General features: G+C 40.7%; 1 protein-coding gene across 1 annotated transcript in view; it reads right to left on the bottom strand.

The window, feature by feature from the left end:
• AGBL1 (AGBL carboxypeptidase 1) overlaps nt 1-12,121 on the bottom strand; it is a 779,202-nt gene that overhangs the window by 295,009 nt on the left and 472,072 nt on the right. Inside the window, exon 21 of the mRNA XM_068543058.1 lies at nt 11,098-11,274. Within this exon, the coding sequence (XP_068399159.1) occupies nt 11,098-11,274 (177 nt within the window). The remainder of the gene's footprint in view (nt 1-11,097; nt 11,275-12,121) is intronic.

The following is a 12,121-nucleotide window of genomic DNA, read 5'->3' as shown; positions in this document are numbered from 1 at the left end:
TTGTTTCCATTTTCTCACTATTAACAAGTAGTGATATCCTCGTATGTGGTATCTTTGTGCACTTCTGGAATTAAATTTCTGGAAGTGAAACTTTAGGATCAAAGGTTATGAATATTTTTGTTGAATACTGTCAATTTGTGTTTTATAATGTTTACGATTAAAAATATAAAAAGATTTTCTTGGGAATTGTATAGGATATAGCTTAGGTGCCTCCTCAGATTCCATTGGTGACATGAGCTGCTGGACCCTCAGTAGTGAGCAAACTTTGCCTTAAGTGCCCCCAGTTCTGTTTGGGCCCTCACAGCTCCACACCCTTGGGTGGACCAGTTACATTCCTAGGAGAACTTCCTTCATTGCTGCTACTATAGAGCCAGGCCCACCAGCTTCACACCCTGAATTTCTGGCTTCTCTCACCATCTCTGGACTTGTATGAGTGGCTGCAAAGGGGGCCAGATGGTTCAACTCTCTGGGCTCACACTTTGACTAATGGGAAACAGGAAGTGGAGCTGTGTGCAGCAGGCAGATAAATCTCTCCTTCTTCCTTCTCCGCAACCCCTCTGGGAAACTGTTCTGCACACAGCCTGTCCAGACGCACCCCACATAGCTGAGCAAACCTACCTGCCTGCTTTGACCAGAAATGCAGCACTTTGCATTACTTTCCATCTCCTTCCTGGCTCACATTTCTTATCTCCCACTTTCATTTTCTCTCACACTTGGTCTATGGCGGTTTTCTGGCTCTCTGAGATAATAAAGTTTATGAAAGTGTTTTACAAATTATAGATGACTATGCAAAGGGAGGGTATTTTTATTGCTGTGATTTTTGTTGCTTTCAGGAATACTTGTGGGTGTACAGAAATTCATTTCATAAAATAATCAAGATTACCCTTATTTACATTCCATCATTCATTATCAGTCTAAAAAGGATTTTGAGATATTTTTGATCTTTCTGATTTGATGTGTGCCTTTAGGGAGGTGTAGTAAACTATAAGCTCCATAGAAACACCTGCAGAACATTTCAGGTGCTTCCTGAAGGAAGGCATGCTAGAGAAAGGAGTAGGATATTATACTGGAGTGCTCCAGTGTACTCGGGTTTAACCTAATGCACACCCCCAGCATGGAATTCCATGGAGATTTAGAAATATGAAATGAGAAAAAAGTAGCACGAAAGGAAACTAGGATGAAAGAAAGGTCAAGCACTCCCTGACCCTACCCTACTTTCAAACAATTATCTTCTACTTTGTCACATAAGTTATCCTCCCCAATTTCACAAAAAATTAACTTGTGGATAATTTATATTCAACTCAACCAAAATTGAAGGAAGGCCTAAATTATCTCCTTCTGTGTTCTCTTATAGCACCCAGTTGTTTTATATTAATCTCTGTTGTTATTGCTTACTTAACTAACTTCCTTTCTGGCTGGACTATAAACTCTGGGAGGGTAGGAAGCTGTCAATTCCACTCTCTGTCATATTCTTAGCACCTAACATACTGTCGGGATTTTTTTTTAAATGTTTATTGAATGATGAATGAAAGAAAGAATGAATGAAGAGTGAAGATGAATTGACCACGTATCTGACTTTGGCTAAGTGTTTTTAGTTTTCTCTATATATCCCCAAGTCCCAAACTTCAGCTTAAAACAAAGTAGATACCTAATAAATATGTGTTAACTAATTGATGAAACAATGATAAATTTATATAAAAATACCTAATGCCTCCCTTCTGACAACACCGTTCAAAGTATTCTAAAATGTTCTCTTCTCATTTACATTCAGGGAACGCAGAAGGAGAATCACTGCTTAGTTTTATAAATAGAAATTTCTGGGGCTGCTCCACTGAAGTGAAGTCATGGTAGAGAATATCAAAAAACTGGCTGGAGGAATAGAACCATTACCTGCCCCTCCTAGTCAAGGAGGGTATTGTGGTCTGGGGTCCACTCCATTTTGTAGAGGAGAATACCCTGTGGATAATACTTTCATAGCCTGAACCCTCCCTTCTCAGCACATTTGTAAGGAGATGCTAGTCCGAGGAACTCAATCATGTACCAAGAACCAAAGAAATGCATCTTGGGTTTGGCCAATCCTTTTTCTCTATGTTACAAGCTAAAAACAAACAAACAAAAAACCCCCAAATGAAAACAAAACCAAAAAAAAAAAAAAAAAAAAAACCCTAGATTAAATGAATCCTTTCTTTGGTTTTATATCTGCTCTCTTAGGGCATCTGGCTTATTGCATTTACATTAATCACATGAAGAGAGTAAGATTTAGAGATAAACCGTCTTTTCTTCTCCCTGGTCCTTTGAAGCCAAATTATTTTTAACAGACAGAGGTCATCAGAGGCTCATTGGATTATCCCACGTGCCAGATTTTGTCCTTATTTTTGATACAATGAACCATTTTCTACAAACGGGCATATAAAATTCACTGCTCCCAGGGTTTTAGAAATCCCAGGAAAGGCCCCTGCTGGCAACCTCATTAGCATCTCTACCTCTAGATTTTTATTTAATTCCTTTTACCATTCTATCATAATGCTGACAGACTTTTTGGAATGGAGGGCTACAGAATGAGGACAATATTTCACTACATCATTAGGCCTGCAGTGGGTTAATAAATGGCTCATAATGTGCTTTGAGATATACAAAGAGGTTAAAAAACAAAAACAAAAACAGAACACTAAGGCAACACTTGTTGAATCATAGTTAATAAGAAAAAGGGGATTGACATGAATGATTCAAATAGAGGTTCATACTAAAATGACACCTTAGCATCTGGATTTCATATTTGTCTCAACAAAGGACTGAAGTTGCATTTCAATGGTAAAGCAGGCGTTTGGGAAATGGTCCCCTTTTCTAAGCCCTAGAACGGGGATGGTTGTTAGAGAATAGAGATGCAGGGGAAAAAACAACAGACTCATCTAGCATTAAAATGTTGGCACCGATCAACAAAAGGTCTCATATTGGGGATTACTTTCACCTTTTAAATCACATCCACATACAGCATCTCTTTCTAGAGCACAAAAATTCTGGGAACTATGTCCTTGCCTACTGGAAAAGTTAGAACTCCCTAACTTTTCCCTTTCTTCACCCCTAATCCTTTCTCACCTCCCTGCCGACCAAGGATGCTCTAAATCAGTGCTTTCCTGGGAACACGGATCACCTGGGGATCCTGTTACAATGCAGATTCTGAAGCAATAGGTAGGGCCTGAGACTCTGCATAGATGCCAGGTGTAGCTGAGGCAGCTGCTCCTCAGTCTAAATGACCACCTGTGAGAAGCAGCATCCTGAAAAGATTAGTGTCCTAAGTGCAATCACAGAAGATTTAGACTGAAGTTACTCCAATACACACTTAATGAGATGCATCATTATTCTTGTGCTAATTGATAAGTAGAAGAAATAGCGATTTAGACTCCATTTGCTTTTCACAAAGTCAAGCCAAGCACTTCTAGAGCTGATTTAAGAGCAGACACTGCGAAGCTGTGATGGGCCATCTGGAGATCTTGGATTTAATAAACTAAAGCATGAGCTCTTAATCTTTTGGGTGGGTTGCCCACCCTTTAAAAATATCTTAAAAACCATAGCCACTCTCCCCAGAAAAGTGTACACATAGGCAAACAATTTTGTATATAATTATATCAGTTCCTAGACACTTTTGTTCTACAGGCAGTTTAAGAAACTTTAACCTGGTGGTGTCTCAGAAGCTAGAAAAACGAACGAACAAACAAAACCAAAAATGTCTTTAAACTCTCACTGGGATATTAGACATTTATTAAATACAACTTCTGTGGGAGAACTAAGTCAGTTATCTAAAAGTACAGATGAAACACAGACACACAGACACACACACACACACATCAAAAAAAATTTTTTAAAGGTGGGGGAGAGGCAGAGAATTTGAGACTTTACAATAAAAGCCATGGAAAATTCTCCATAGGCCCGAACGAATCAGGAGAAAGAGAACAAAAACAGAAACCACAAAAACTAGTTTCAAAACCATCTCGCCTTTTACCTCTGGGTATCCTGCCTCATCTCTCGGTGACTGAGAATATGAATTTCCAGGGGTGCTTGATGAAATGCAGATTCCTGGGCCATTCCCCAGGTCAAATGGAGACATGGTTCAGAAATCTGCATTATATAAGATCCCTAGGTAGTTCTTGCGCACATTAACGTTTGAGAAATACTATTCCTCAGTTTATGTTAATGAAATTAAGATATCCCCAACTCCCATTCAGAGCTCAGAAAGAGTTACATTCCAATATGAGGCTGCCCGTAGAACAGGAAAATGACTTCCAAGAGAATAATGATCCAAAATATATTCTTGAGTTGTGCTTGTGATCAGAATAGGCTTTTAAATTCAGCAATTTTGGAGGAATTTAAATCTGTTTCCTGTCCTGTCCTCCACACCTCACTCTTCCCCTAGAAGCAGGCTCACAAATTCCCCTTCCCTTTCTCTAGAACCTCAGCTATAAATTGACTATTATATAGCTTAGACTGCATATGAAGTTTGATAGAATAAAGGGTAGATAATAGAGGAAAGGTCTAGATAATACAGACAGAAGCTGTTTTGATATAGCTAAATCTATAAATATAGATATATGGATATCAGCCTCAGTAAAAGTCAAAGTCTATCATTCTCAACGCTGGCTTCATAGTAAAGTTAATAAAATCACAGATACCTAAACTCTAACCCCAAAGGTTCTAATTAAGAAGATCTGAATAAGACAATTATAGATAAAAGTTGGAGTCTCAGTGTCTTTATTTAAAATGAAAATAGTAAACAACCATTAAAAATTCTTATATACCATCAATAATGGTACAAATAATGGTACATACTTACAATAAGTAAGTATGAGTTTACTATGAACATAATGATAAATGTTTTACAGGCAATTGCTCATTCAGTCTTAACAGCATCTCCATAGGCAGGGATTGTGAGGAAACCACTACTACAACCAAAATTCATAGAGGTCAGGTCTCAAAGTGATGACTGCTAAGTGCAGAGCTCTCCTTGGAACTCTATGTCTGACACAGACACCCACACTAAACAATAAACCGTACTTCCTGTATAAATCTATGGAGAAACGCTGGTAGGTACGTATGTTTGTGCATACATGTGTGATACACACATATAAAATGTGTGTGTGGTCAAAGAATGTGTGTGTAGACCCTGGCAGAAGGGCAATTTTGCAACTTGGGACATTTGAGGAAGAGAAGTGTCCTCAATTAAAGACTGGTCAAGTCCAAAGAGCTGTGTGAGAGCAATAGCTCTCTAAGAGGAAAAGGAGAGATGTCATTAGGAAGTGAAATGAGTGTAGGAAACAATGTAGGAACTTGCCTAATTCAAACTTCAATAGGTTGTCTCACTGAAGACCAGCTCCGCTCGCTCCCCCCATTTTCCCTGCTGGTAGAAAGCCTCCACTTCATAGTATTACATTCCTCCAATCCCTCTTTGTTTACTCTGGAAACGTCAAAAAAGAAACAGGTCAAGTTGGATGAAGGGGTGTGACAAGATGGGATGGATGAACAAAGGCTCCTGACAACTAGCTAATTGGTGCTAAAAGCAGAGCACATTCTCCTTGGAAAAACCACATGCCCAGCAGTGGTTGCAGAAGATTTTTAGGGGTTTCAGAATCATGCCAGGTCACCCTGATCTAGGTAACCCATAAGCCCCATGGATACCCAGCAAAGGCAGCCTATTTCAAACATAATTTACCAGAGACTATGCCCATTTCTCAGTTCTAATTATGCCTTCTTATTATAGTCAAGAAACCCCTTGTTGCAAATTTACTTAGTGGTAGCCAAAAGCAGAAGCTGGGTCTCTTGTTTCCAAAGCCCAGGGCTCCTTTCACCAATGACATTCAACTAGGCAGATAGCAGGGGCGTGAGGGGTCAGATGTGCCTGTATTCAAACCCTGGTTCTAAAATTTACTAACCGTGTGGCATTGAGTAAGTTATTTAACCTCTCTGCCTAAGTATCCCAATTTGTAAAATAAGGATGATGATGATGATAAAAACAACTTTGCCGTGTTTTGTCCTGTGGTAGCAAAAAATGGAGTAAGTTTATACCTGCAAAAGGCTTAACACACAGTAAATACCATAGACGTGTTTGTTATTATTGCTTATTTAAGGGCACTGCATGTTATAATACTCAAGCAGCACTAATCAGCATTCATTAATTACGGCATGACTCTCCAATTTGTCTTCCAAAATGTTCCAAGAAAATCTAAACTTCTTAATTTCTTGATCATGAGGTAGAGAGAAAACAAGGGTAGTTATCATTTGTTTGGGGATTCACAGCACAGAAATATGGAGACAGAAATAAAAACCTCTTTTTGGTTCTTGGATCTAAATATTCTGTACTTTCTTGCCTGGACCAGTGCACTAGGTTGAATAGGTCTCCCCAAAATTAGTGTCCTTCCAAGAACTTCATAATTTGACCTTATTCGGAAACAGGATTGTTGGAGATGTAATTAGTTAAGATGAGGTCATACTGGAATAGGGTGGGTCCCAAATGCAATAATGACTGGTGTCCTTATAAGAAGAGGAGAGAAGACACAGAGACAGAGGCAGACAAGTGGAGATGGCCATGTGATGACAAAGGGAAGAGATTGGAGTGATGCATCTACAAGCCAGGACACATCAGAAGCTAAGAGAAAGCCCTGGACCAGATTCTCCCCTAGAGCCTTTAGAGAGTATGTGGTGATACCAACACCTTAATGTTGGACTTCTAGCCTCTAGAACCAATACGGAATAATTTTAAGCCACCTAATTTGTGGTAATTTGTATGGTAGCCGTGGGAAACTAATACACTCAATCTCTCTTCTGGCCCACAATAGCAGTAGAGCACCAGTGCAGGAGGCCCTGTACCTAGCTGCAGTCTCTCATTCTGTGTGGGCCATGTTCCCAAAACAGCTAAGGGGAGCAGAATGTGAATGAGATGGCACCGGGAGGCTTGAAAGCCAAGTTGAGATGATTAAATTTCTTCTATGAATTTGTCCCTATCAAACCATCTTCAATAGCTCAAGTGCTTAGTTCCAACATTTATGCTTTCTAAGTTAAGCCTTTGTGAAATACTGTTATAATTTGTTTTGCAGAAGGATTTTTGGGGAGCTCTCACCATAACACCACCTATGAGTGGTGAGGAAAGCAGAACTGGGCAGAGGAGGAGGTTGAACCTCAGTGCAATTGCTACAGAGGTCCCCACCGATCCTACAGGGAGTTCTGGAGCTGGAATGGCACCCCCTTTGGAGTTTTCCCAACTAGGGCTAGGAGGCCAGGCCATTGTAACCCCACATAGACCAGCCATTGGATGCAGGCTCAGAGGAGCCATGGCTTTGGTCAAGGCAGTTTCTGCCAGCTACAAGTAATTTCTGGTGATGGACACAGCTGTGAGCCACTGGGGAAATGAGCACCTCTTCAGGGGGATCTAGGAGGTACATCCCAGCATCTCTCACATGCACAGTGGATGTCTTCTTTTCTAATCATCACCTGTTATTAGAATGTGGCCATGTGAAATTCCACACCAGGACTAGAATCACCTTACTCTGGGAAAGAATCCATTAGATGCTCTCAAATCATGTATATAGTGACAGGCCTAAGAGGTCTCAGAGTTGCATTCTTACTCATTTCCCTCTCTCACCCATGCATTTTCCATTTCCACCAATTACAGCAACTCTTAAAAATCTCCACTTTAGAATGGCTTCTAGTCATATTTGGACCATGGTGATTTCTTCTCCTTTTTCTAATTATCCATGGACAGAGGAAAATCATCTGACCCTACCTGGAAATCACCATTCATTTGCTCACTTATCCATTTGGTCACTGGTCAGTCAACACAGATACGTAACACCTATTCTATACTAAAGAAGGCATTGAGTATAAAAAAATGAGTGAGGAGATTGTCAAAGGCCTTACACGTCACGATGAGGAGTTGGATTTTCTCTAGACATAATGAGGGTTATGGGCAGTACTTGACTTGAATAGGTTTGGGTTACTGAAAGATCCTTCTGTTGGTGGTGGATGGATTGCTTGAGGGTCCACAATACAAGGCAAGCAGTTGCAGGTAGGGAATATTAACACCCAGTTGAGTCACTCTTCAAACCTCAGCTGAGTCACCCATCTTCTGTCCTTCCTCTAAGACCCTCTTTGCCATCCCATGAGTCAGCAGCACTGTCAAGGAGCATGTCAACAGCCTGCTTGGGTGGGAGCTTTTACGTCGTCCTCCTAAGCCACAAGCAGCCCACGGGACCCAGTCACATGGCTTCGCATGTGCAAACACACCATGCATGTGACTCCAGGTCGCAAACACTCAACTCAGTGTGAAGTACACATCTGTCCACATAGAGTCTGAAAAATGACTCTAAAAAATGAGCCCCCAAAGGACACATCGTTCCATTTTGGCTTTTCCCTTCAACAGCCTCCACAGCTTTGGGCCAGTCCCTAATATGGAAAGTAAATCTCTCAGTGGATGGGACTTCCACGTTAAATACAAATTATGGATCAAAGCATATAACCTAGCAGTAGAGACTATATCCCCCAAACAACAAAAGCTGGAGAAGTTTTTTTTTTTTTTTTTTAAATTAGCCAACTATAGACTGGAAAACAGAAGGGAAAATGTCATATTAGTAATTATTATTTGAAGGTGATAGCTTATATTCTTTAATGCAGTTCCAACATAAATGTCACTGTAAGAAATGATATTTCATTTCAGTACTAACAGATCAGGTACTTAGTGTGCTGGGAGAAATTATTGGAACTACGTTAAAGCTGCGTTAACCAGAGAAACTGCAAAAATGTTTATATTCTTATGAAGGCAGGAAGGAATGCCCCTCGTGGGTATACTTAAGTATCTCCCATCTTTTGTATAAATGGTAATGCTAAACAAAAAATGGAAAGATGACCTTAGAATAATAACCTCGGGACCCAACTGGGACTCAGCTTCTCAATGTACAAAAATCATTTGCAGTATGTTCAGGATGGAAATTTCTATACTGCTTTATAGCTCATAGACTTCAATATATACCTCAAACAAAAATCACCAAAACACCCAACTCTGGGCTGGTTTCATTTCCCCAGGGTGCCCCTCCACCCCCCCCATATATAAAATTACTCACCATCCTCTTGGTCACTGTCTCCAATTCTCGACAATGTTTGTAAGGACAGAAAAACAAAGGGAAGGGGAAAACCTATCCATTCAGAGAGGTGTTTCATATAGAGAATAGGATTTTTAAAACAAAATCAGACCTGGCACTGTTAGGGCTTTTCTCTAGTCAGTTCCTTCTCCATTCTTCCTTATAGAGACCCCATGCAAAGGCCATGTGGAAAATTTCCCAGGGCAAATGATAAGCCCATATCTGAAAGCTGTCCCACTGGACAAGCCTCTTTCACTGTCATTTCCAACAGCCAGTATGTATGTTGCATGGAAGACAAAGAGTTGGTGAGGGCCTGAACCTATGAGTCATTTAGTTTTCAAACAACAGCTTCAAGGGCCTTGGAGTGTCTGGTTGATTTACTGTGAATGGCATTGATACTTATGTGACTAGAAGCTGTTAGCCTGAATTGGTGCTTGGAGAAACAAAGTCAGTGAAAGTCACAAATCTAATAAATCTGTGAGGGATGTGTGGAGTTGTCTTCAAGAAGCATACAGCTAGGGAGGCACAAGTCTATACCCATAAGGTCTTAGAGTCACAATATTCCAGGCTTATTTTTTTCCAGTCCTATGGGTTTTGAATGTCAAGAGAATGAACAGATTCCTGATGATATAACCTCCAATTATATTTGTGTATGTATTTACTTTTGGCCTTTACAAAAATTTTGTCTAGTAGGAAGGAGACGAATCCTTATTAATATCTGCGTTTGATATATGAAATGTATAGGTTCAATAGAGGTAAGCAGTTTGCAGCATGCTTGGTAAGTGGAAGAGTGAGGTCTTTGGATGCCCAATCCCATGTCTCTCCAACAAGCTCACTCTTCTTATTCTGCATTGGATTAATGTGGATAAATAAGGATTAATTCAGTCTAATAGTTTATTAATTCAGTAATAAAAACAATTCTTTCAAGCCACTGTGTAGACAAACTAACTGGCTATTTAACAGAATTAATAGGTCAAAATGGGTGGTTCAGTAACCCTGTGTTGAAAAATCTCTTTGACCAGGTGGGAAGTTAGAGAATGTTCATCACCTGTCACTCCCTGGACTGCCTTTGATAGTTAACAGATTTCCGCAAGCACCAGATTATGGAGATGCCAAGCACTTCCTAGCAGTTCCAGGAAAGTATCAAAGCCAACACAATGAGCTTTAAGGCTGGTGAGGTCCAGGTATTCTTGAGGTTGAATAGAAGTCACCAACGAGTAGTCTTTCAGCTTGCCTAATGAATTTAAAAGAGTCTATTACCCTGGCACTGTCACAATGTCCCTTATTTATGCTCCTCTAGTGGGGGAGTGGGACGAGCAGCTAGAACAGCCCGCTGTAAGAGCATCCAGCTACTCATACAGCTAATATAGTGGTAGAAAGAATACTATTTATATGAGCCATTTCCCTCAATGTTAGAACTTGAGTCCTAGCCCCACTCATCTTGGGGAGACCCATGTCATGCACACGCTTCTGTTTGCGCTGGTGATAGCAGGATAACAGAGAGCCGCTAATTTAGATAAGCACAGAAGACAGAGAAACACAATCCACGTACGTCTTGACAATATCTACATGCTGACCTATGTCTTTTTTATGATGCATAGGGGACTGGTCCCAGTTGTTGCAAAATGAAAGAAAATGTTCTCATGCATAAAACAGGGCCAGGCAGAGGTTCCATAAAAGCTGGGGGTGCCTGTCTGAGGGAGGCTCCCCTGCCACTTGCTGGCGAGGGCAGATGATTGAGAAACCAAATCAGCAGGCATGCACAAATTGCTTCCAGGATCAACGCAGATTGTGCTGCCAGGGAAGACAATCATTGAACTAGTTCTTCAGCAAGATCAGGGAGCTGGGTCAGACTCTACCTGGAGACGTCTTCCTCTTTCAGGCTAGAGAGCAGGAACAAGAGGTGTGTGATAGCTCCGCATCACAGTGTACTGCTGCCAGACAGAAAGCATGGATATTCCGCAGCCTCACATACCTGATAGGGGCCCTGGTTGCAGCCACAGTAGCTGCTCTCCATGGTGTAGCTTCTGGACACCCCCATCTCTCTCCACACCACTACCCGTGCTGTGGAGGCTCGGGATTTCTCCACGAGGAAGCTGCAGCTGCTTAAGGTGAATGCTGGTGCTAGTTTATCAAGGATTTTGGGAAGAGTCTACAATTAAAAAAAATCAAATTATGATGAGTTGCCGGTGATTGGGGCTATGCATCATAAAAAACAACTTCTCAGTATGTATTAAGCATCTCAATACATTAAACACTTAATATGTGCAACTATAAATCTTCTATCTATCCTGAGTAATGGACACCAATTTTTTTAATAATTTGAAAGATGAGGAAACTGAGGCTTAGAAAAGTTAGAAAGAAATAGTTCAAGTCCAACTACAAAGTGACTGGAATGGGATCCAAATGCCAATACGGCCAACTCCAAAGAGTATGATCTTTCAACCCCATCTTCCTGCATCACGGTGGACCAAGGTTGCAACGTACATTCAGCCTCATACATTGCTGAGTTGAGTCTCATGGAAAGCCACAGACTTCACAGGGAACTGAAATTTAGAGAGTAGCTCCATCCAGCCTCACTGTTTTCTAGCTGAACTTCCCTTATCTCAGACATACGGGCCATTGATGAATCTTGAGCAGGAGCCCATATAACGTTCACTTGTTTCCTGAGAGACTGGAACTGCCAAAATGAACATTTCAGTCTCATTCTCTGATCCATAAATCTGAAGCTGGACCAATTATAAAACTTCTAAAAATCCATACTCTCCGGATTCATATATACCATCTTTTCCTAGGGTAGAAAAGCTTTATGTGAGATCACTTAATTTCCATTTAGAAGGCATCAGTAGACCCTTGCCACTCTCCGACTGACAGAGAGGGGACTTCTAGTCATTGGACCTTTCCATCCCCCAAAGATGATGTCTCAGAGTTGAAAGTACACCAAGTCTTTGGGACAGCTGAAATACTACACTTAGCTCAGAACTTTTGTGACATGAACA

This window comes from Eschrichtius robustus, chromosome 1, assembly GCF_028021215.1.
Source record: "Eschrichtius robustus isolate mEscRob2 chromosome 1, mEscRob2.pri, whole genome shotgun sequence".
Lineage (NCBI taxonomy): Eukaryota > Metazoa > Chordata > Mammalia > Artiodactyla > Eschrichtiidae > Eschrichtius > Eschrichtius robustus.
The sequence above is the reverse complement of the archived record's forward strand: the minus strand, read 5'-3'. Positions and strand labels throughout refer to the sequence as shown.